The 27,115-nt window shown below is 35.8% G+C and overlaps 1 protein-coding gene across 1 annotated transcript in view; it reads right to left on the bottom strand.

Moving 5' to 3' along the window:
* The window catches only part of KIF21A (kinesin family member 21A), a 165,363-nt gene that overhangs the window by 59,928 nt on the left and 78,320 nt on the right, over nucleotides 1–27,115 (bottom strand). Inside the window, exons 2-11 of the mRNA XM_060114106.1 lie at nucleotides 18,684–18,906; nucleotides 18,371–18,553; nucleotides 16,614–16,763; nucleotides 15,528–15,662; nucleotides 14,864–15,031; nucleotides 12,879–12,994; nucleotides 8,152–8,347; nucleotides 7,551–7,740; nucleotides 6,903–6,966; nucleotides 1,356–1,559 (exon numbers count right to left, since the gene is read on the bottom strand). Of these exons, the coding sequence (XP_059970089.1) occupies nucleotides 1,356–1,559; nucleotides 6,903–6,966; nucleotides 7,551–7,740; nucleotides 8,152–8,347; nucleotides 12,879–12,994; nucleotides 14,864–15,031; nucleotides 15,528–15,662; nucleotides 16,614–16,763; nucleotides 18,371–18,553; nucleotides 18,684–18,906 (1,629 nt within the window). The remainder of the gene's footprint in view (nucleotides 1–1,355; nucleotides 1,560–6,902; nucleotides 6,967–7,550; nucleotides 7,741–8,151; nucleotides 8,348–12,878; nucleotides 12,995–14,863; nucleotides 15,032–15,527; nucleotides 15,663–16,613; nucleotides 16,764–18,370; nucleotides 18,554–18,683; nucleotides 18,907–27,115) is intronic.

Below are 27,115 nucleotides of genomic sequence, written 5' to 3'. Positions count from 1 at the left end.
GCTTATCCTTACTTATTATTCATGAACACAAACCACCTACACCATTAAAAACAAGTCATACCATTTCACATTTTGACCAACTACACAACTGAATTTTACAAATAAATGATAAGTCATGTGCAGAAGTCTCATTTTCATTTCCATAGTATGTTGGGTCAAACCAGTTTTGATAATTCTGTGAACACTGTTACAGTTTTAATTGCCCTGCATAAGAACTAATCATTATATATTTCTTAATGCTGCCATAATCAGCCATCCATGAGCAACATCTTTTAAGACATTAGTATCTTAAGAATGCAATTTCAATTGCAATGCCTCCTAACCATAGATGTGCAACTCCTTGTTTTAATTATTCTAATCAGTCCTTTTTAACTCAAGGACAAACAGCAGAATTAATTTGGAGAGTTTAAACCTCTAATAACTTTGGTCAACTGACTATTCAAAGAAGAAATGCTTGGTTGTCAAAATAAATTTCTAAATAAACTGAGCAAAGCAGCAGCTAGACTAAATGTCAATAGTAATTCTAAAAAGTGCACCTCCATAACAAGCTATTTGACAAATAAGATATATTTTCCCCCTTTGGAATATCTAGCCAAAAATGCTTAAAATTAATTTGACTGGCATGTTCAAAATATATTCTACGTAAGTAATTTGACTGCACCATTGAATCAATATGTAAACAATTTATGAGGTTTTAACCATTCATAGATTACAAGTGGTCATATTTTAATTTTCCTCCTCTTCTTTGCATCCAGTTGATTTTAGAGGGAGATATTACCAGGATGCAAGGAAAAGGAAGCCTAGAACAGTGGTGAAAAGCTGAGTAACTCCTTGTTGGAAAAGTCAGAAAGCCTGAAATAACATAAATAACTTTCACATAATCAAATTAGAGCCCGCAGAAAATACTTAAGAGACCAAATGATATTAAATGACAGTCTGATGAATTAGTTTAGCCTTTAGTTAAACTAATCTAGACAGGAAGCAGAATATATCAATGAGACTCTTTAATTGTATTAGAAAATGGAAAAAAATGAAAAGAGTAATGGTAGAACAAGCTTTTCAGAAAAGATGAATGGAATGCAAAAGCAGCTATTTGAAATAATAATAAAATAATTTCTAGTAGTAATTTTACCTTGTCATAGTCTAAATAAAATTCACTACCATATTATTATAAATAAATTTTTTTACATACAAGTAGAGATAAATCTTTAAAAGTATATAATTATAATTGTCACCTATGTTAAATGACATTTTATTTATTAATATACTTATGAGGCTATGTATACTCATTGCAATTGCAAATTAAAATAGCCTGAAAAGTAATTAGCAGTATAGCAGTGATTTTATAGCACTACCTTTTTTTCTTCTTCTTTTCTTTCCTTTTCAGCTTCTCTAAATCCTTCTTAGCTAGATCTATAATCTCAATGGTCTCTTTGTCTGAGGATACTATAGTAGGAGAGAAAGCTGATGATCCACTGAAATATGGTGATCTTGCTGTGGCTCTTGTCAAGTTTTTTCGAAGGTTCTCATTCACTGCTTCACTCTCTAATAATTTTGCCCTAATGAATAAAAATACATTTAAGTTGGAAACATTTTATTATTATGGTAAATAATACTTAACATAAAATTTTCCTCCCTAACCATCTCTAAGTGTACAGTTCTACAGCACAAAGTACACCCACACTGTTGTGCAACCATTGCCACCATCTACCTTCAGAACTTTTTCATCTTCTCCAATTGAAACTCTGTACCCATTAAACACTAACTCCTCATTACCCTCTCCTCCCAGTCCCTACCTTCCATCTCTGCAAACTTGACAACTCTAAGAATAAACAGGGAACATTTTAAATGAGTTGTTTTGCAAGTTAAAAAGTTTCCTGGGCCTCCCTGGTGGCGCAAGTGGTTGAGAGTCCGCCTGCCGATGCAGGGGATACGGGTTCGTGCCCCGGTCTGGGAGGATCCCATATGCCGCGGAGCGGCTGGGCCCGTGGGCCATGGCCGCTGAGCCTGTGCGTCCGGAGCCTGCGCGTCCGGAGCCTGTGCTCCGCAACGGGGGAGGCCACAGAAGTGAGAGGCCCGCATACCGCAAAAAAAAAAAAAAAAAAAAAAAAAAAAAAAAAGTTTCCTGAAATGTATTTCAACATTGCTACTAGGTATGGCTTTTTTAACAAATATGTTCACAAACATTAGTGTTTAAGATATTTTTAAAATTTCCTGATCAAATAATTGTAAATTTGAAGTAACACTCTTAGTGCTCAAATGTGCCAGTGATAATTAGATTACTTGCATTCTGGTCAATAGGCACTAGTTATCCTTGCTATGTAAACTCATCTTTGAAACTTAAAATGTGCGAGCAGCATGGTTCCCTTACTGCCTGTTCCTCATTCATCATGCTATAATAACATTTCCAAATCTTTGTAAGGAATAGTTAGTCAAACTTGCCCCTAACTGGCTGAAAGATATCTGGCTCCTGAATATGGCATGGGAAAAGATGAAATCTCCAAGGAAACCCGAGTTTGATAATTAAAAACATTATTTTGTTTGCTCAAGCGGTCCTCATAATGACAGGAAAATAATGTATGTGCTGTCAGTAATAACACTGAATGATAAGATCCTAAAAGAGCCTGGATTCTTGAGACTACAAGGGATTCAGAGAGTCCTCTAGGCCAGTTCCTTTAGTCCATTTGATTTAAACCATAAAAGAACACAATTATCTACTTCAGTATAATAAATTTCCCAGGTCAATTTGGCACAAGGGTGATTGAGACAGGGTTATAAGGAGAAAATACTACCTACTATCTCTGTCTCAAAACTATATTACTAAGCACTTTTACCATATGTTCAAATGTTTCAGAGGAAAGTGCTAGATTATTTGCAACTACTAAGCTCTAGAAGGCACAGTCAGCTGTGTTTTTTCACTGCCTACCAGAATTATTCATGACACTGTTGAAATCAACTAGAGACAGAATATACACAAATCAGTGAATATATGTTACAAATAAGTGTCCTATATATTCTTTAATGAAATTGTTTTACTTTATATTTGGTGTTGCAACAGTTACAATGTTTTAAAATGGTTAAATAGCTGTGTACAAACTTTTAAGTTAAATGATTTCAAAATTATTTTAAAGAAAATTCTGAATATAATGCTGTCATTTTTTAATAAGAGGGGAATCTAAGTATAAAAACGCAGCTTAATGATAAAAACTCAAAGTAAAAATTTACACTTTTCTATATTTTCAATATCTAGCACAAAGCCTGGGTACATAATAATGAATGTTAATAATGAATGAAGGGGACCTCCCTGGTGGCACAGTGGTTAGGAATCTGCCTGCCAATGCAGGGGACGCGGGTTTGATCCCTGGTCCGGGAAGATCCCACATGCTGCAGAGCAACTAAGCCCATGAGCCACAACTACGGAACCTGAGCTCTAGAGCCCGCACACCACAATTACTGAGGCTGCATGCCACAACTATGGAAGCCCACGTGCCTAGAGCCCGTGCTCCGCAGCAAGAGAAGCCACTGCAATGAGAAGCCCGCGCACCGCAATGAAGAGTAGCCTCGCTCGCCACAACTAGAGAAAAGCCCACGCGCAGCAACGAAAACTCAACGCAGCTAAAAATACAAATAATACATAAATTAATTAATTTTTTAAAAATGACCCTTTTAAAAAAGTGAATGAAAATATAAATTAGCTATCAGTTAATGACCTGTTTTTAATTGGCTCATTTATATAATAATCAGACAATTTGTGTTTCATTATTACCTGATTTTAAAGATCTGCATTTGGTAGGGGCATATTTTTAATGCTTCTTCCGTCCTGGTGCTAAGAAAGGCTGAAACCTTTAGGTCTCACCTCCAACTCCACCAACCCCACACTACATTAGTAGATCCTGCTTTTTGTTTGGGCTGAAGAGATAACATCTCTCTCTTTCCCTCTCCTTCTCTTCCTACTCACCCAATCACACACTTGTTGCTGTCTGCATTTCATTTAATAGGAGACCAAGCAGTGAGGCATGAGGGGAAGTACACAGACTTCCTTGGGAAGGAATAAACTGAGGTTTGCATCTCAGCTTTTTCACTTACTGAATCTCATCTCAGTTTTTTCACTCACAGAATCTCTAAATCCTCCATTAAATGGAGATGAAAATATATACTTTCCTAGGATGGTTATGAGGATGATGATACAATGAATTCAAAACTCACCTAATAATGTTTTTAACAAATAATAACTACTCTTTTCAAAAAGTTGGAAACAATATAATTATCTAACAGTAGGGGATTAGATAAATAAATCAATTACAACCCATGAGACAGTACTCATGGAGCCATGCAAAAACCATGTTAGAAAAATATTTAATAACATTAAAAAATGATTGTAATATCTTGTCACATTTCAAAGAATAGATAGCAAAGCAATACATACACCCCGATACAAATTTTGCTAAGGTATGCATTGAAAAATTATTGAAGAGATACACCAAAATATTAACATCAGTTCTTAGAATGGTGAGAATATGGATGATTTTAACTTTTTAAAAACTTTCCTATATTTTCAGAAATTTCTACAAAAATTTTAAACTCCAGAAAACTAAGATTAATTAGTGACTATTATCATTTCACAACAAATAATGTGATGTGTAAATTTATTAAAAGGTAACTAGTATTATTTTATAATTAAAATGATAAGACTTAAAATATAAACATTCCCATCCCATTTACATAATTTACATTAAGTTTAAGTAGCTGTGAATGAATGTCTTCCTAAGAGAAAGTATTGATTAAAACATGGATTGGAGTAGAATTTGGTAGATGAAACAGAATGTGAGAACTTGGACCTAAATAATAATATGTTAGACCTTTACAGTATTTTTCAATTTAATAATTTTTACATCCTGTTCTTTTATTTGAGCCCCATAATAACTCTTTGAGACTAGCAGGTATTACCTCATTCTTACAGATAAACACTAAAGATCAAAGATGTTAGGTAATTTGCCCAAGGTCATATACTTAATAAACAGAAGCTTAAAATTTTCAATGCAGGTAATTCAATTTAAATTCAAAGCTCATTTATGTTTATCCCATATGTAAATTATTTTAATATTATAAATTACAGTCCTGAGATCCGAGAAGACTATACTTTATGAGTGGGACAAACTGAATAAAAGAGCCATCAAACAAAAGTTGGGAAAGTGGAAAAAGCTGTTAACCTATACCACGAAAGATGTGATCACTGACTGAACCCAAGGCCTAAGAGTAATCATTGTTCTCTAGATGGCTTAAAGAATAGTCTTGTAAGTCTTAATAGTCTTAGAAGAAAGATATTAGATGCTCCTTTTAGCTACTAGAAGGAATGGAAATGATTCAGTCAGTTTTCTAAGAAATAATGACACTAGTCAAGCCATTCACCAAATAATGAGATCAAGCTTAGATATGGTCTTAGAATAACATGATGGAAGAGAGGAAATCAAGCCCAAGAACCAGAGTATGAAATCAGCCTTAACAATTGACCAGTGCCAAGAAAATAAAAAAAGATAAAAAGAAGCAGACTAGGAGCAGGAAAAGAATCTTTAGGAACTAAAAGACAGAGATATTAGTTTTGTCTGAAGGAATGGTAAAGATGGGGTCTACAGAGTCAGGAAACACTGGAGACTGGTTAGAAGAAAGTTTTTGGCAGTAGGCAGAAAACAGCACTGCCAACACAAGATGGAAACTACAAGTCCAGTTTGGCAGCTGACCAGAACTACAACCTAAGGTCCCAAAGGTCTCCATCAAAAAGCTAAAGTTTGGAAATACATAAACAGAATAAAAGTAATAGTTATTTGAGTAACTTTATCTATTGCTATATCAGATGTTTTCTCACTGGTTTTTACTTTTTGAAGCTCTTAAGGGACCCGGTGTGCCTTACGGAGGAAGAAACAGTAGAAACACTACTCATCTCTTTAAGAATCTCTAGAATAGCCAGAGGAAGAGAGAGGGAAATAGAACACAAATACAAGACAGAGAATTGTTAGGGTAGCTGTGAAAGATAATCTCTCACTTGGTTATTTTCTGCAAATGGCTAACAGAAGTGAGATCTGAGCTATTTAGATGCTCCCAATGGAGCTGACTGTAGTTTTACTTAAGAGAAAGCAGCTCAGCCATCAGGGCAAACCATGGAACCTGAAAATATTATAGAAATGATTAGTGTCCTTGATCTACTTTCTGACCCCAATTCTCCCAGCCTGTGCTCAGTGCTCCCCTCCACATTCCCACACCAGGCATGGGTGTTCTATTTACTGATTTCTGTCATTCCATTTACTACATGTGACTATTTATGTAAGTTGACCCACCTAGACTGTAAACTCCTTGTTTATGTCATACTTGTTCAGTCCATGGCATGGTGCTTGGCATACAGTGAGTATTTGCAATATGTGTATGAAATGTGGGTGATGTATGTACCAGAGAGGCAGGCAAGTTGGTAGGGATGCAATGACTCACACATATAGAATAGCTGAAGAAGTATAAGGGAACAGAAGTAATGGGAGATTTTAAAAATTAGAGATGACTTATTGATGTTGACCATTCCCAAATGGTGAGTGAAGAGGCACAGGGAGGTAACTTCATCGACACCAATTATATCTGTTGTTATATGAGGTTAGGTAAGCCTCCAATTAAGGGTATAACAACAAGAGCAGGAGGATAACCCAGGAAGATAATGTGGGAAGAGGAAAGTAGTTTGTGACATTATGTTCCCATATGTTCCATTATAGGCAAGTACCTATTCCCCTAAAGTTAACCTGACCAAGGGGTTGAAATATCACTGTGAATAGTTACTACAAAATAAGCCCAACAAATAGCCATAATACTTCACTGCAAAACCCAAAATACGTGCATTATATATTACAGAATGTGAACTGTACCTGAGATCTTCAATTTCTTTAATATAATTGTGAATCATATTACTAATCTCCTCATTCCCTTCACCTGCAAGATAAAATAAGGAAAGGGGGAGAGGGATAAATTGGGAGATTGGGATTGACACACACACACTACTATATATAAAAATAGATAACTAATAAGAACCTACTGTATAGCACAGGGAAGTCTACTTAATACTCTGTAATGACCTATATGGGAAAAGAACCTAAAAAAGAGTGAATATATGTATAACTGATTCACTTTGCTGTACAGAAGAAACTAACATGGTAAATCAACTATACTCCAATAAAAATTAATTTAAAAAAAGAATTTCCTTTAAAATTCAACAGAACTGAATGAGAGAAAAAACAAAGTTATAGAAACAAACAATAAAGTTTTGAAACATAATTTAAACAGCAAATTTCCTGCCCTTAATTACATGAGCAGAAAGTAAGATAATATGATGAAGCATAGGGCATATTTTGTTTCTGTAAGAATGCATTATTTACAAATTAAATATTAACTTAAAATCACAGATTGTATACACAGAGATTGACTTTTTCACTTCAAATATTCCACAAAATTAACAAACATGAATATTTCCTGTTCTCCAAAAGTAATCCCTCACTCATCCCACCCTACACACATACCTGCTCTGGCAAGAACTTGGTTGGCCTGGTCACTAACAAGCTGTGTGATTCTGGTCCTCAATACATCAACCGTCTCTTGCATGGCTTTAATTCTTACACGCAGGTTGTTATTTTCAGTCTGTAGCATAGCATTCTCATGAAACATATCATTGATGCTTTCCACACCCTCCTCGTCGATTATTCTTTTACCCTAGAAAAGAAAAATATTTCCCTGTTGGTTGAGAAGTTTTAAATACACAAGAGTTTTGTTAAAGGATACTGCAGGATTATGCAATTCTACAACTAAGAGCCCTTTTGTCTTAACAGCCTCAAGGCAAGAGATCCTTTTCCCTCTACTACATCTCTCCTTTGAGCATTTGTTACTAAAGAATCTGACTGGGAAGGAAGTCTTTTGAAACAAGAGGCTGGTCAGGTTGTTAGACTGAACATTATTAAAGGCTACCCACACATAAAACTAGAGAATTCTACCTCCAAAAGTAAAGATGCCACCACTAGGACAGAGAAGAGACTCCAGAGACATACATGTGCAAGCCATCACAAAAAGGTATCATTGTGTACACAAAATGTATCATAAAATGCAAAGTCAAAACCATTAGCTTACTGTTTTGTACTCCATAAGCTCCATCTGAAGTCGTGTGATCTCACTACGGAGTGCATTGATCTGCTGACTAGCTCTGTCCTGATTGACCATCACCTTATTCTTGATATTTCTAGCTCGATTGGCATATTTCAGGGTATTTAAAGTTTCCATAAAATCTCTGTCTGAAGGGCTGACACATGCTATCATGATTGTTTGGCTGAAAGTTACAAAAAATAATTAAGTTTACAGATAAAAGCAAATAAAACACTGAAATAATCATTTTTAAATTCCCCCCTTTTGAATAATATCTCTCCTTTGAGATACCAAAAGATTGACATTACTAACTTAAAAATAAAAGCAAATTTATAAGCCCCAATGCTTTAAGACTATCTTAAGGAAAAAGATTTTGTTTACTTGGCTAAAATTGGGGAAAATTAATTTATATTATCCTTTTTTGACTCATAATACCATATACTCATAATACAAGTGCATATATTTATTTCTCACCTCTTTAAAAAATTTTTTGAAGCAATATACACAGAATAATTCTAAAATTGAATCTATGACATGTTGAAATTCAAAAATCATTGCTTTCATTATCTACTTAATATTTCAGGATTTTATTTATTTATTTATTTATTTTTATTTATTTTTGGCTGCTTTGGTTCTTCGTTGCTGTGCACGGGCTTTCTCTAGTTGTGGCGAGCCGGGGGCTACTCTTCCATGCGTGCACAGGCTTCTCATTGTGGTGGCTTCTCTCGTTGCGGAGCACGGGCTCTAGGCATAAGGGCTTCAGTAGTTGTAGCATGCGGGCTCAGTAGTTGTGGCATGAGGGCTCTAGAGGGCAGGTTCAGTAGTTGTGGCACATGGGTAGTTGCTCCACAGCATGTGGGATCTTCCCGGACAAGGGCTCTAACCCATGTCCCCTGCACTGGCAGACGGATTCTTAACCACTGTGCCCCGAGGGAAGTCCCTATTTTAGGATTTAAAATTTTTCCTTTTATTTAATCACTTGCATCCTGATTTTTTTATTTCAGCAAAAAATTTTACACAAAATCCTATCACCTAATAAAGAAAAGTATTTAGTATACCCATATTTCACAATATGAAACATCATTTGTGATTGAGTGGTCAAAGTTCCAGAGTTTCTGGCTAGATTACATAGGAAAAATGGGAAACATTATTTTATCGTCATGATGAATTGCTTTACCAACCGAAGAATAGGATAATAAAATGCTTATTATTCCTAAGCTATTTCTGTCAATGAAAAAGACGTGGAGAGTCTAATGGGCACTTGCACACTAACAGTTAAGGAGTTAATTTACCCACCCTGGTAGGAAATTTACACCTATCAATTCTAATCTATAGCCTCCTAGCTTCCTGCTTCCACTCCTGCCTTCTCCCAATAATCTCAACACAGCACTCATAGTAACACTTTTATTTTCTTCTTTTTTTTTTTTTTAGTATTGTCAAGCTTTATTTTTACTCATTTTAGATGTGTAGTAATGTCTCATTTTTTTTTAATTTTTAGAAGTTACTTTCCATTTACAGTTATTACAAAATTTTGGCTATATTCCTCATGTTGTACAATATATCCTTGAGCCTATCTTACATCCAATGGTTTGTACCTCCCACTCCCCCATCTCTATATTGCCCCTCCCCACCACTGGTAACCACTAGTCTGTTCTCTATACCTGTGAGTCTGCTTCTTTTTTGCTATAGTCACAGTTTGTTGTATTTTTTAGATTCCACATATAAGTGATATCATATAGTATTTTCTTTCTCTGTCTAACTTATTTCACTTAGCATAATGCCCTTCATAGCAACCCTTTTAAAAGGGGTCCCATTCCACCTATCTTTATTCCTTTGTGAACTCTTGTTCATCCTTATTTACCCTTACTTTTACTATTATTCAAGATTCAACTCAGAGATCGTCTAGACCAAGAATCCAACCCTGAGTTTGGCTGTACTCTTTCTCTCTGCTTCCTCATATCCTTTGTATACCTCTTTTTTGTTGATTATGATTATATTGAAATTTTATAGATCCAAACTCTTAGATACTAAACTCCTAGAAGACAAGGATCATCAAATATTTTCTAATCATCAGACTACTTTGTACAACACAATATTTGGAACATATTGTTTGTGTTACTTGGAACATATAAGGTCCCTAATAATTGTTTGTATGTCATGCGTATATTATATTTATTTATTTGAAGTCAGAAGTTAAGATAATTCATTCATCTCTGTTGATGAAGAAGATAAGGTAATCCAGTGAGTGATGATTATGGATACTGATTAGAGGATAGGACTACTCAAAATGTTATCCCCAGTCCAGTGCCAGTCTGGCAGATTCATGACAAGTATAGAAATTGAGAGTAAGCATTTTGGCAACTTTTACAACATTTGAGCTTGCTGTAATCAATGAACTCATTTTACTGAATAGAGTATAGACCAGTTCAAGTATTTTCAAACTCACATAATGGGACAAGCTGAGTATAGTCATGTTCAATATCAGCTCACTACAACTGGGAAGTGGGAAGGAGGAGAACTCTCCCTTATTAAAAATATTTTGAGAAGTATTGGGATCAAGTGCTTAAGAAGAATAGTGAAATCAGGAATGAGAGGAGCTAAGACCTATTGTATAGTAAAAAGGTCACATATTAAAACACAAATGATACAAATTTCAAGAACAGTTACGTTTATGAAAAAAAATTTTAATGAAAGTTGTTTATTTTTATATAAAATCATAACTCTGTCTTAAAGGAAACTATATAATTTAAATATATTAGGGAGTTCCCTGGTGGTCTGACAGTTAGGATTCAGCACTTTCACTGCTGTGGCCCGGCTTCAGTCCCTGGTTGGGGAACTGAGATCCCACAAGCCATGCAGTATGGCCAAAATAAACAAACAAATAAATAAAGTTATTTATCTTATATATTGTTATATCATATTATATTACACATTAGGGAGGAAATACATCACAATGTTAACAATAGTTACTTACAAGTAATAGAAATACAGTTGATTTTTATTATGTTTTATATTTTTCTGTATTTTTCTGAATTTTTGCTATAAACTTTTTAAAATGTTACATTAAACATTATAAATGTATAAAAGCCAGGTTGTTTTTTTTAAAAATCACCAAACTGTACACATAAATATATGCAGCTTGTTTCCACAAATATTTTTGATTTAATATTTCTTTTAAGAGAAATTTGTACAAACATCACAACATGAAGGAATTTTGTTTTCCAATGCTTATACAAAGTTTAATGCTTTTCAACTAGGCATTCAATCTCACAGTTTTAAGCAGGAATTGAGGGTCACTGAGAATAAGAGGCGTTACCACTAGATAGGAAATGGGTGAGGAACATCTGAGACTCTTTAGCTATAGCTTAGATAAAACTCAAGAGGAAGTCAAAACCCACAGTGCAAATATCTTAGATTGTTACAGGGCAAGCAAACTCTCAGAAGTACTGAAGTATTCAAAAGTATTGACACTTGTAAGGGGAAGATGTTTACTACCTCTGCTTTGTTATAAGACAAAGCTGTATTATAAAGCTAAGAAATAAACACAGGAAAAGGCTACAATTTAGCAAACTTAAAAAATTTATATTTGGCTTAAAAAACAAAAATTTTTGTCCTGTTATAATAAGACCCAGATTGATATTGAAGGTCAGAATGAAAATATAGACCAGAAGTAAGAAATATGTAACAGTGGAAGCAATACAAAGGATATGCTAGAAGACAAATGAGTTAGGACAATGCCAATATTATATGAAAAGAAGGAATATAAAAATGATACTCTTGAATTCTATAAAACAAAACTTTATTTCTAAATCCATCCAACTTCAGACCTAAATAAATTTAACATTATCAAAAATCTTTGAATAATAGTTGTTCAAAAAGAAAGTTTGCAAGTTTAATTTTACAGCATCTAATGATCATTTTACAGCACCTAATGATCATTTTATAGCATCAGTAAACATGATGTTAGACCGTTGAAAACACTGTAAATAGATTCACTGTAGTTGTGTGTAACTTGTTGAACTGTGCTATGATTGAATTTAAATGCCAAGAAAGTTACCACTTTTAAAGGCAACATTCTGATGCTTATAAAAAGGAATGCGTTACCAAAAGAATACATTTAACTGATGAAACATATCAGGATGATGCGAAGTACAGAAAAGGAGGAATATCAGTGATTCTGGCAAAGTTAATAACCAACAATCACCCTATATTTCATTCAATTAACATTTTTAAATTTTTTTCTCAAATGTAAAAAAATGTTTAATTTTTAGGAGACTTTTTAAAGAAAATCAATAATATTTAAAATACTTTTTAATTACTTAGAAGACAGCATTTACTTTTCAACAAAATTTTATTAGGCATCAACTATGTGCCAAGCACTTAAAACCGAAACAATGGTATAGAGAAAGAGCACATGCCAAGGATTTCATTTATAAGCTAAGTGACTGAATAAATTCCTTAACCTCTCTGGATTTCAATTTCCTTATTTATAAAAGAGGAATAATAACACCGACCTCAAGAGGTGTTATAAGAAATATGAGAAATAACAACATGCAAAAGCACTCACACATTTGAAGAACTTAATAATTATTAGTTCCTCATCCTATTAATTTGCTTTACAGTAAAAACAGTTCTTACAAATCACTTTACAAACTTAATTTAAAAATAATGAATAACTGAAATCAGGAATATGGAGCATAAACACTTATGCATACCTATTACCCCCAAGAGAATCCTGTAGTAGTCTTGTCAGCTTAGAATCTCTATAGGGAACATGCGTGGCCCTCTTGCTCCTGTCTCCCAATGCACTTATTACATTGCCAAGTGCCAACTAAAAGAGAGAGAAAAAAATTATAAAAATGTACTAATTATAACATTTTTAAATAATGAAACCTTATAGAAAATAATATGAAGCCATGGCAAAATTGAGAACATTTGTGTTTGGTTTTGTTTTACATTTGTATTTTCAAATATAAAGTAAACTTGGAGCTTTCCACATAACTACTAAAAACTGACACCACTCAAAATTTAATGCCATATATATACCCATAATTCACAAATACTTAAACTTCTATGCAGAGATTTTCTTTAGAAATAGAAATGTTATAAGATTGATGACTTCTGACCATTCCTAGTATTACCAGAGCATCATGTTGTATACCCCACAAACTGTCAATTCATGTTGCAAACTCTTTTCCTCAACTCAATGAAGAAACAAATTGTTTGCTAGTTTAACAGTTTCATAAACTTTCTTGTTGTACTATAGCTTCCTCATGGGAAAACAAAATTTCCTTTAACCACAGTAAAAATATCAGTATGATATCTCTGAACATGGTATTCCTAATGCAAGTATAGCCGCACTTAGAAATTCAATGAATCTATGTGCTAAGCATCCAATATTTAAAAAACTAAGTCAAATTACGGAACTATTTAGTCACTCCTCCTGCCACCCCCTACTGCTTTTCCTACTGTCACTGAACCAGCACCTACAGCATAAGCATTTTCCTAAATGCTGGTCGCACTCGCCTTCAGTAATGCAAAACCATGTCTTTGTTAGAGCCAATGGATCCTGCAGCGAGTGCATCAGCATCACACTGTGTCTTAGTCCCCCTTTTCCAGAGTCTGCAATTTTAACCACTGGCCACACTGAATGAACCTCTACCACGTGTCTGAACATGCTTCAATAGCCTGAACTGGAAAACAGAGCAATGGCTTTTGTCTTTTCCGGACAGCACAAATGTAAATACCACCATGATTTTATCTCCTAAGAAATTCAAAACAATACACCAAGTCAAGGATCCTGGTCGCTCACTCCTTTTAACACATGTTCAACTATATGGTGGGAGCATCAAGATGGGTAGTTGGGAAGGCTGGCTCTCTCTAATCAGTCTCAGTTGATAATTCCCCCACAGAAGGGTTGCAATCATATAAAAGTAAATATTGGGCAATAAACAAAAAAATGACCATATGCTTGGAGCCCCTGCTCTAGGAAGAAAGGGAGGGAAGCAAAGCAGAAAATACCTGTCCTGATGCTGTCAGCATCACAGAAATTTAGGATGCCATTACTTTTAAGCAGGAACAAAGAACCAACTTTTTAATGAAATCAATAGGAAGAAAAGATTTATTACATACAAATTTGGTTCTAAAACGTTTTCTTCCATATAATAGAAGCTTTAGGCTAACTCAAACACAAGGTGTTTTCCAATCAAAAACACCACTAGATGGCATGGTATTAAAGTTAATTCCTAATACAATCTAGAAAAGTTCTCATTTTGAAACAATCATTACGAAAAAACATTTGATTGTAATTTCCAAAATAAAGTCTGTCACATAATGTTAGCAAAAAAGCTACTTTGAAAGTCATCCCATAAAATGTTTAATATTGAAACAGTGTTTGTAAGAAGAATTTTTAAATCATTTCTATTATATACATGCATAAGATTATTTTATGCACACATCATAAAATTTAATCCAACTAAATTTTTACACATGAAGAAAATTTGCAATGTGAAAAGGAGAAAAAAGCTGACAGCCTGAGGAGATCAAAATTCAATGCATTACTCCTAAGTTTACAGCAACTTTCATTTCTCAGCTCAGTGCATGAAGGATTTCCACTTGGGTATTATGTATTACAAAAGGGAAAAGGACAATAAAATAGCCCTGTTATATTCTCAGTACAAAGCCTTAGTCTTAGTCTTACAAGTCCACAGTTGATGGAAATGCCTTCTTTTGCCCTCTCGCCTGTAGCTCCAGTACGCTTCAGTCTTTCTGATCCTGCCAGATCAACAAAATGGAACTTTGCAGTCAGAGTTTCAAATTCATTCATCTGAGATGATTCAGAAATCACCTTATTATCAGTTGCACTTTCCTGCAATTGAGGAAAATAATTGAAAATATTTTATTAATGTGACACTAAATATCCTTCAATCCCACCTTGCCCTCAGTATACATATAGCCAAGTATAGGCATGTAGCCAAATAAATATAAGTACAAAAATGCCTGCTGCAATTAGAAGCTTAGACAAAGTTAGGTCAAAGATGTCAAAACCTAACTGTTATCAACTGAGGCTTTGCCTGTGTTGAAGAGAAACTTATAGCATATAGCCCTCAAAAGCAAAGGGTCCCAAGTAATGACATCCATTACCATATGGCCACAACATACTTTCTGGCTATTGCAGACATATATATTCAATTTTTAATTTTACATGGTTGGCCAGCTTTAGCTTAAACAAGATCAGGGACATCTCAATTGGAAAAGGAATGATTAAACAAACTAAATTTGGCACAAATGTTCTCTTTGAATATTTTCATGGATTTTACAGAAATGAAATCTGAAAGCTTAAAAAATTAGAACCAATAACTCACAGCATCTATTTGGGGACACATTCTGGTTTGACACAAGTGAATGGTAAAAATGGCATGTGAACGAGAGCTCTGAACATTCATTTGGGTACTAGCAGTGGTCCGGGATAAAGCACCCAGCTTCAAACACTGCATCATCTAGAAAAGAGAAAGAAAGAGGGGTTTTACTTGAACAATACTTAGACTAGGTCCATATAATCAGAAATCTGAGCTACTGGTTAAAATCTACCATATTAAAGGATGTGAAAGATAGTTTTCTTATTATTTTATTTACAGGCACTTTTTGAGCTGAACTTCTCAGTATAATAGTGGGGTTTTTTTGTTTTTTTTTTTTTAAATAGGAGAAAATACTGAGATTCCACCGTTTGCCATTTGCTGACATTTGCAGCTTCTATTTCAAAACTACTACAGTAGAACACTTCGGAACAAACTAAGCAATAACTGGAATTACTCAGGCTCTTCTGTATCTTATTTTTTGTAACTTTTTTTTTTGGCCACTCCATGTGGCTTGAGGATCTTTGTTCCCTGACCAGGGATTGAACCCAGCGCCATGGCAGTGAAAGTGTGGAGGCCTAACCACTGGCCTCGCAGGGAACTCCCCATTGTAACTTTTCTTAAGTCTCTCTTTAGGAGCCATGATACAGGACTACGTATGTTACAGCAAAAAGTACAAAAGGACTCTGGCCTCATCCTTCACTTAAAATTATCTAACCCTCTTTTTCTAGGTGTGAAAGAAAACTGTACATACAATGCCTTAGATTCTTTTGATGTTACAATAAATGCACTGACTTTATCATAACTGTTACATTTTTAATAATAAAATCCTGGAAAAAAAATGAAGAAGATTTTAATTCCATGTTACACTCAAGGATACAAATTTCATATCATAAGCAGCAGAGCTGACTATTAAATATAGCCAAAAATGCTATATTTTTTTTCCTGTGGCCGTGCCGCGCAGCTTGCAGGATCTTAGTTCCCCAACAAGGGATGGAACCCATGCCCCCTGCAGTGGAAGCGTGGAGCCCTAACCCCTGGACCACTAGGGAATTCCCCAAACATGCTCTATTTTAACTATAACATAAATGTCACCTCGGATTCTGTAATCACTGTACGTGTTGTGACGCCCACGGTATAAATTCCTCCGGCTGAATCTTCATGAATCTTTATATTTGATTTTTTATTTTTTGCATCAATATCACGAGTGGTATCAAATAAGTCAAGAACCTCTTCGTTATACAGCTAACAAAAAGAAATATTATAAGTTTAATGTTAGCAGAAATTGCCTCATGGCTGTAATAACACATATTGCATGTTATCTTTCAAACATATCTTAAAAGTTCTTCCAAATGCATATATTTCTTCAAAATAAAACATAAAAATGATCACAAATACAAACAAATACCAGATTTCTTTACAAGAGTAAGAACAGTAAAAGACCTAATCATGACTAATGAGTTAAAGACTAGCTAAAATCACCCACTAATCCTTTGCAAGAGATAAATAAATATAAATACAAGCAAATACTAAAAAAAATATGTATCAAATGTAAACAAATCCTAAGCTTAGGGAAGTTCTTAATAATTTTTACTACTTGAACTAAAAATATATTTTCTTTTGCCCTACAACCCTTCTTAGTGTACCTAAAAATAAATAGTATTTTTGCAAGGTCAGCAATATAGTTTCTGTATCAATAGAGGCTGACAAGATTGTGCTACCATCTTAGAAGAGGATACATACAACTATTTTTCTATCAATATGCTTAGAGTCACAATGCCTAATAACATTTGCAGGGAGAAGGGGAAGATTGAAGACATTGTTTCTTTCCTTTTTCCATCACTAGTTACCTTTCTTTTGGTAGAAACACATAATTATATTCTTGGTTTTTACTAAATTGGAATGTCCATTAAAACCAGCAGTAAGGGCCTCCCTGGTGGCGCAGTGGTTAAGAGTCCGCCTGCCGATGCAGGGGATACGGGTTTGTGCCCCGGTCTGGGAGGATCCCATATGCCGCAGAGCGGCTGGGCCCGTGAGCCATGGCCGCTGGGCCTGCGCATCCGGAGCCTGTGCTCCGCAACGGGAGAGGCCACAACAGTGAGAGGCCCACATACCGCAAAAAGAAAAAAAAAAAAAAAAAAAACCAGCAGTAAGATAGCTGATGTTAATCTGAATTAAGTTTTCTATTTTGTGCTATATAATGCTGAATAAAATGTTTCATCGATTATCAAAATGATTAGCTCTGGTGATCGAGATTACAATTAGACTAGAACACTCTTTGGACCACGTATACAGAATTATAATGGCACTGTCCACCCAAGTGTAACATTGCTCAAATCCTAGATGTCCTCTTACTGGTATGTCCCTCCCACCAGCCTAGACTGCCCTAAATCCATACCTGCCCCAACCTTTGCACATTGCATCAAAACATCTGCCTATCCTTGTAGGAATACCAGCTTCTGCCACCAGATTAGTGCTACAGCATCAATCCTATTATTCCTCACAATCTCCCCCTCCCTTTTGGTCTCAGTCACTGTGTTCCCAGTACTTTGTGAGCCTGCCTACGTTACAACAGTAATTCTCGGATAAAGAAAAAATCTGAAATAAACAATATTAATTGTTTTACTCTGTGGACACTGGTCAAATGTTTATAATCTTAAATGCCAGCAAGTAAGGAATACTTATAACCTATTATCTCTTGTTGCTATCACCTATAACCTAATGCTAATTTAGTCAACATTTACTGAACACTATATGCCAAGCACTAAAATGGAAGCGGGAGTATAAAATCATAGGGCTATGTTCTTAAGAATAAGATTTAAAGGAAACTAATGACACAATTAGACTATTACCTCTAAGAATTGGGCATTCACTTTAAAATCTGGAGGAGGAAGTCCATTTTTAATGGAAGTGTGTTTTTTTTCTTCGATACTCTTGAAAAGGTGTTTAACAGCACGAGAAATAATACCCTGTTCTTCCTCAATGATGTTAACATCAAATCCTGTTCCCATTGTGTATGTTTTGCCAGCTCCAGTCTGAATAAAAGAACAGAGAAAAATGGATGCTTGATCTTAATAACATAATCTCAAGTGACAGAAGTGAAAGTGCAATTGAATTGACACTTCTGAAAAGTTACAGCTTCTATGAAAATAATTTGGTACTTACTTGTCCATAAGCAAAAACTGTAGCATTATATCCTTCAAAACAACCTTCAATTAGTTTTTCTATACACTGAGTGTAGATCTGCTCTTGCTGGGAGTCAATGTCAAACACATAATCAAAAGTGAAAGCTTTATCTTTGCCTAGGAAGACCTGAGGTTCTCCCGGTGTGACAGATGTACAAATATGGCAACCTTCAATCCTTTCTTTGGCAAGCTGTGGTCTTATTCTGTGAGAAAAAAAATCAGGAAAAAATTTTAAAAAATAAGACAAAATAAATGGGAAAAAAACTGAAGAAGTAGGATTTTGAAATTCCTAGCAAATCTTTTAAAATCACTAATGTAATCTAGTACTTACCCCTTGAGTTGAAAAGTTTAAATAAGTTAAATTATACTGTCAATTTCAATGAGTTACTTAACCCCCCCAAAAAATCATGAACAAGAATAAAATTAATCTTAAAATTAAACATTTTTGTGGGTGAATACCTTTCCTCAACTCTATAAAAGACTCAGTTAAATAAATTAAACTACCAAAATGCTATTTGTTGTTATCTTTATTTTAGATTTCTTCTCTTTATTTCCAGAGAGAATGATATCCAAAAATGAGAAATTAAGTACATGGTATTTATCTTGATACCCTTGACTCACCTTTTTTGCAAACTCTTCACTAATGGTTCCCAAACTTATTTGACCATAAACTTCTGTTAGCTTAACATGTTTAAGCATAATCACACAACATACAATATGAATGAATATATATATTCATTTGTAAATATATGCATGTACTATATTGATTTGTCATATATTATGACATACATAAAAGCAGAATTGTGAAAATAAAGAAATTAAAAGTAAAAACAGGGGCTTCCCTGGTGGCACAGTGGTTGAGAATCTGCCTGCTAATGCAGGGGACACGGGTTCAAGCCCTGGTCTGAGAGGATCCCACATGCCGCGGAGCAACTAGGCCGGTGAGCCACAACTACTGAGCCTATGCATCTGGAGCCTGTGCTCCACAACAAGAGAGGCCGCGATAGTGAGAGGCCCGCGCACCGCGATGAAGAGTGGCCCCCGCTTGCCACAACTAGAGAAAGCCCTCGCACAGAAACGAAGACGCAACACAGCAAAAATAAATAAATTAATTAATAAACCCCTACCCCCAACATCTTCTTAAAAAACAAAAAAATTTTAAAAATAAATAAAAAATAAAAACAAATAAAACTTCTAATATTTTCTCTCCAAAACCACTGAATCATCATTTACATCTCCTAGGGTGTCCTTTGTCCACTTGGAAGACCACAGCACTATACCTGCCCTACACCCAACCCTCATCTACTTCAGATTCTAGGGCCTTCCTCTTTTGCCTTATCTTCCTGATTTCAAGGCCTGTTTTTCAAAGAAGGAAAGTAAATATGGTGATATGTTACTAACAGAACAAAGCAAAATCTGGCCCTATTCTACTCACTCCATAAGCAGGACCATCCTAGACATACACATCACTGACTTAACGGTACTTAGGTTTTTTAGAGGTTCCTATTTGCCATGGAGAAGGAGAAGCAGTTTAGGGAAGAAAGCAAAGACAACCAGTAATGGAAAATATAAAACAATACAGAGAGAAAATAGAAAGGATTTTAAAGGGATCTTATTTTCTGAGATACAGAAACAGAGATCTGTAGAAGTGGAACAAGTTCATCTATTTGTTAGAGATAAAGCTAAGCCTAAGTCCAGATCACTCGAGTTTTAACCCATGCCAGTTCTTCAGGGTGGAAGGTCAATGGAAGGATAGGAAAGGCAATACTGAGAAGTGACTGAATTTCTGTAACCCTGGTTATCTTAAACAGCATTCTGTACTAGCAAAGAATTGTTAAGTAAAGAATATATTTATTTATGCAATTTTCCCTTCTGTGATAATGATGTTTTCCTTCCATAAGGTCTTCAACTTCATTTATTTGTTTTAATGGAATGCAATAATCAATGTGGAGCTGGCTAGGTACTTGAGAAAGAGTGATGAAGTGGCCTTTAGGAGACTTGGATGCTACTACTTCTCTCACTCCACAGATATCATGTGGTCTTCTCTCAGAGTTCCAATTTCCTCACCTGCTGACAGAAACTATCATTTCCAAGGTTCCTTTCAGATCTAATACTGAGAGAAGAACACTATATTACAAAATGGGAGGAGGAAAATAATATTTATATACTGTAATAAAGATAAAATATTATAACAAGTAAAACAAATGGGTTTCTTACAAGAAGCTACATCCATGGACTATAAAAACAGCCCATGGTAGTAAGCAGCTTTGGCCTTCTCGCTCCACATTTTCTTGATGAGTGGTCTTTCTCAAAGTTAATATTCCCTTCTTCCCAAACTTCCCTTCTCCTTTCTCACTTCATCCATTCATGGGGATAAAAATCATAAATCCATCCTACTCAGGAAAGTCATGGGGAGAAGACCAAATCCCCCATCCTCCTTGGAAGAATCACCATCCTGTCTGTTGGCAAGCTAGAAACAAGAGAGTCAACCTCAGTTATTCCCTCTTCCCTATTCCATCCACCTAATCTATCTCTAAGAACTATTCATTATCTTGGAAATAGCACATCATTTTCTTTCCTTCCTCATCAAAACCACCCTAATCAAGCCACCATTATCTCTTACTTGGATTATTGCAAAAGTCTCATCACCAGTCAGCCTGCATCAAATCTTGCCCCCACCAATCTGTTCCACAGATTGCAATATCAGTGATACTTGTAAAATATGAAGTTGATCACTACCTTGCCTAAAACCCTTTAGTAATCCTTAAATCGCTTTACAATCTCCTCTTGCCATGCTCCATCTTTGCATCAAAGGACTTTAGTTAGTGATGGTGGTGGTGGTGATGGTTTATTTTTAACAAGTTTCACTAACAAAGTGTGCTCTCTCTAGCCTCTATGCCTTCAAATATGCTTTCTCTTCTCCTGGACACTCCTCCTTCTCAATTTGCAACTCCTTTTCCAGCCTGAACATCTCATGTTTTCGACCTCTGTTTAGATTTCACTCCTTTCAGAAGCTCTCATCTAACTCTGTGCATTCCACCATAAAGTCATATCTGAGCCCAGGCTGTTCTGTCTCCTGAAAGCTACCTCATTTACACCAGGATTCTGCTCTCTCCCTGATTTATAGCTGCACTGTGAAGTTTAATAAATTCCATGTAATAATAAAGAAAAACATAAAAGCAACTATCTAAATGAAAATTACAACTGTTTGAAATCAGTACCTCATTAATTTTAAGTAAACGATTATAACCATGGGCTATTAAAATACTAAGCTAATTTATTTGGCTATTAAAATACTTTTAATTTAATTTCTACATAAAGAATAAGTACTATTTGAATTGCAGATATGACAGCCAATTTTAGAATGCCAATGTCACTCAGAACTTAATCTCCTAACCTCTAAGGAGGAGTGCATTTGAAAGACGGGTGATATGCAATCACACCATCTGCATGGGTGGGGAGACAAAGTAGCTTTGAAAACCAACAAGATGGGTGGAACCCTTTTCTACTGGATGCAGGCAAGGGCAATTTCCCAGCAGGACTAAGAAATTCCCACCTAGGAGGGGATGGTCTCTGGCACATGCAGATAATTGGAAGCTGACTACACTTCAAAGTTTAGAGATATATTCACAGTCTCAATTCCCCTTCAAAAATTCAGATTTTAAACTCTCCAAATCCTTAAATTTATACTAAAATCAAGAATTCTCAGATGAATTCTTAACCCAAGCCAATTAACCTGCTTTAATGATGTAAAGAGTTTGAAATGTACATAGTTACAAACTTCAATTTAAAAACTATAATTTGATGTTATATATAGACAAAATGTAACAACCTCTCAGGAAAAAGAAGACTAAAACTAAAATCTGACATTTATTACTTTAAAAATTTAGAAATATCCTCTTTCTTAGTATTTTTATATAAAAATAAGAACATTAAACATACTCATCTAGGGCTTCCCTGGTGGCGCAGTGGTTGAGAGTCCGCCTGCCAATGCAGGGGACACGGGTTCGTACCCTGGTCCGGGAAGATCCCATGTGCAGTGGAGCGGCAGGGCCCGTGAGTCATGGCCACTGAGCCTACGCGTCCGGAGCCTGTGCTCCGCAACGGGAGAGGCCACAACAGTAAGAGGCCCGCGTACCGCAAAAAAACCCAAAAAACAAAAAACAAACAAAAAAAACATACTGATCTAATCCCAACACTAAGAAATAATGAGGTTAACATTTCAGTTAACACTAAGAAATAGTAACAAAGCCTTGCAGGCTTTGAAAAATGTGTAATCATACAACTAGCTATATTTGAAAGTACTTCTTAAAGAAAAACAATTATGCATAAAACTTATGTCATAAATATTCAGGATAAGATATTCTAATATTACACAGCAGTATTATATTATAAAAGCCAATAACAATGTGGGTTCTATCTACAATAGTAATTTGCTAATGGAGATGGTTTTTTTTAAAACGTTACAATGGAAATGGATGTAGGTAGGATGAGGCTGTTACGGGAAATAGTGACAGTTCCACTAGATAATGTGCTTTTTTCCTTAGCATAAGGTATGTAACCTTTTATCCTTTGTGGGCCATTGACCAATAGGGTGGGATCTGAAAGGGAAAACCCATGAAGAGTCATACAGAAATAAATGTAATTTCTTATGACTAGTTTGAGAAGGTTGAAGGCTTGAAACAGAATATGATACAAACTGTCAATTATTCAGATTTAAGATAAAAGGACATGAACAAATGTTGTATCCATTTTCTGAATCTTTCCATCAGCAAAAAGCAGCCATTTTGCTTCTGTTCTCACACTCTATTGAAACTGCTTAGACAGAAGACACCAATGACCTTTTTATTTCCAAATACAATGGACCCTTCTCAGTCTTCACACATTTGATCCTATTTACAAATTGTAGGGGAGGGAAAAACTTCTTCCCTCTATCCTTCTACATTCTCCTGTTTGGGACCTTGTTAATTAGATTGACAAGGCAGATTAACAAAATAAAGACAAACGGAAGTCTATTAGCTCACATACCAGGCATACACATGGGAATATTCAGTGATGAGTAAATGAAACAGTGGTTACAACTTGGATTTATATAGCATCTTAACAAAAAGAAGAAGGGGGCTTCCCTGGTGGCGCAGTGGTTGGGAGTCCGCCTGCCGATGCAGGGGACACGGGTTTGTGACCCAGTCCCGGAGGATCCCACATGCCGCGCAGCAGCTGGGCCCGTGAGCCATGGCCACTGGGCCTCTGCGTCCGGAGCCTGTGCTCTGCAACGGGAGAGGGCACAACAGTGAGGGGCCCGCGTACCACAAAAAAAAAAAAAAAAAAAAAAAGAAGGACTTTGAGCTTCTAGGACAGCAACTTGTGGGAATATAAATATATGTAGGGGGCTTCCCTGGTGGCGCAGTGGTTGAGAGTCCGCCTGCCGATGCAGGGGACACGGGTTCGTGCCCCGGTTTGGGAAGATCCCACATGCCGCAGAGCGGCTGGGCCCGTGCGCCATGGCCGCTGATCCTGCGCGTCCGGAGCCTGTGCTCCGCAACGGGAGAGGCCACAGCAGTGAGAAGCCCGCGTACCACAAAAAAAAAAAAAATATATATATATATATATATATATATATATATATATATATGTAGGAACGAATGGAAGATAGGGGCTAATTAAATAAGGTTTGTTGTGTAGGATACTTTCATGCAGTCCCTGGTAATTAACTTCTGTCCTTTCTGGTAGAGAACAGAGGCAGAATACCTTTATAAAAGCTATGGGCTATTAGGCAAATCTCTGCTACTTTTTTTTTTAATATATATATATTTTTATTAGTTTCTGCTTTATAACAAAGTGAATCAGTCATACATATACATCTGTTCCCATATCCCTTCCCTCTTGTATCTCCCTCCCTCCCACCCTCCCTATCCCACCCCTCCAGGCGGTCACAAAGAACCGACCTGATCTCCCAATGCTATGCGGCTGCTTCCCACTATCTATCTACCTTACGTTTGGTACTGTATATATGTCCATGCCTCTCTCTCGCTTTGTCACAGCTTACCCTTCCCCCTCCCTATATCCTCAAGTCCATTCTCAAGTAGGTCTGTGTCTTTATTCCTGTTTTACCCCTAGGTTCTTCATGACATTTTTTTTTCTTAAATTCCATATATATGTGTTAGCATACGGTAACTGTCTTTCTCTTTCTGACTTACTTCACTCTGTATGACAGACTCTAGGTCTATCCACCTCATTACAAATAGTTCAATTTCGTTTCTTTTTATGGCTGAGTAGTACTCCATTGTATATATGTGCCACATCTTCTTTATCCATTCATCCGATGATGGACACTTAGGTTGTTTCCATCTCCGGGCTATTGCGAATAGAGTTGCAATGAACATTTTGGTACATGTCTCTTTCTGAATTATGGTTTTCTCAGGGTATATGCCTAGTAGTGGTATTGCTGGGTCATATGGTAGTTCTATTTGTAGTTTCTTAAGGAACCTCCACACTGTTCTCCATAGTGGCTGTACCAATTCACATTCCCACCAGCAGTGCAAGAGTGTTCCCTTTTCTCCACACCCTCTCCAGCATTTATTGTTTCTAGATTTTTTGATGATGGCCATTCTGACTGGAGTGAGATGATATTTCATTGTAGTTTTCATTTGCATTTCTCTAATGATTAATGATGTTGAGCATTCTTTCATGTGTTTGTTGGCAGTCTGTATATCTTCTTTGGAGAAATGTCTATTCAGGTCTTCTGCCCATTTTTGGATTCGGTTGTTTGTTTTTCTGCTACTGAGCTGCATGAGCTGCTTATAAATTTTGGAGATTAATCCTTTGTCAGTTGCTTCATTTGCAAATATTTTCTCCCATTCTGAGGGTTGTCTTTTGGTCTTGTTTATGGTTTCCTTTGCTGTGCAAAAGCTTTGAAATTTCATTAGGTCCCATTTGTTTATTTGTTTTTATTTCCATTTCTCTAGGAGGTGGGACCAAAAGGATCTTGCTGTGATTTATGTCATAGAGTGTTCTGCCTATATTTTCCACTAAGAGTTTCATAGTTTCTGGCCTTACATTTAGGTCTTTAATCCATTTTGAGCTTATTTTTGTGTATGGTGTTAGGGAGTGATCTAATCTCATACTTTTACATGTCCCTGTCCAGTTTTCCCAGCACCACTTATTGAAGAGGCTGTCCTTTCTCCACTGTACATTCCTGCCTCCTTTATCAAAGGTAAGTTGACAATATGTGCGTGGGTTTATCTCTGGGCTTTCTATCCTGTTCCATTGATCTATCTTTCTGTTTTTGTGCCAGTACCACACTGTCTTGATTACTGTAGCTTTGTAGTATAGTCTGAAGTCAGGGAGCCTGATTCCTCAAGCTCCGTTTTTCGTTCTCAAGATTGCTTTGGCTATTCGGGGTCTTTTGTGTTTCCAAACAAATTTTGAAATTTTTTCTTCTAGTTCTGTGAAAAATGCCAGTGGTAGTTTGATAGGGATTGCATTGAATCTGTAGATTGCTTTGGGTAGTAGAGTCATTTTCACAATATTGATTCTTCCAATTCAGGAGCATGGTATATCTCTCCATCTTTTGTATCATCTTTAATTTCTTTCATCAGTGTCTTATAATTTTCTGCATACAGGTCTTTTGTCTCCTTAGGTACGTTTATTCCTAGATATTTTATTCTTTTTGTTGCAGTGGTAAATGGGAGTGTTCTCTTGATTTCACTTTCAGATTTTTCATCATTAGTGTACAGGAATGCCAGAGATTTCTGTGCATTAATTTTGTATCCTGCTACTTTACCTAATTCATTGATTAGCTCTAGTAGTTTTCTGGTAGCATTTTAGGATTCTCTATGTATAGTACCATGTCATCTGCAAACAGTGACAGCTTTACTTCTTCTTTTCCAATTTGGATTCCTTTTTTCTTTTCTTCTCTGATTGCTGTGGCTAAAACTTCCAAAACTATGTTGAATAAGAGTGGTGAGAGTGGGCAGCCTTGTCTTGTTCCTGATCTTAGTGGAAATGGTTTCAGTTTTTCACCATTGAGGACGATGTTGGCTGTGGGTTTGTCATATATGGCGTTTATTATGTTGAGGAAAGTTCCCTCTATGCCTACTTTCTGCAGGGTTTTTATCATAAATGGGTGTTGAATTTTGTCAAAAGCTTTCTCTGCATCTACTGAGATGATCATATGGTTTTTCTCCTTCAATTTGGTAATACGGTGTATCACGTTGATTGATTTGCATATATTGAAGAATCCTTGCATTCCTGGAATAAACCCCACTTGATCATGGTGTATGATCCTTTTAATGTGCTGTTGGATTCTGTTTGCTAGTATTTTGTTGAGGATTTTTGCATCTATGTTCATCAGTGATATTGGCCTGTAGTTTTCTTTCTTTGTAGCATCCTTGACTGGTTTTTGTATCAAGG

The sequence above is a fragment of the Mesoplodon densirostris genome, chromosome 11 (assembly GCF_025265405.1).
Source record: "Mesoplodon densirostris isolate mMesDen1 chromosome 11, mMesDen1 primary haplotype, whole genome shotgun sequence".
In the NCBI taxonomy this organism is placed as follows: domain Eukaryota; kingdom Metazoa; phylum Chordata; class Mammalia; order Artiodactyla; family Ziphiidae; genus Mesoplodon; species Mesoplodon densirostris.
This window is presented reverse-complemented; position numbering and strand designations above follow the sequence as displayed.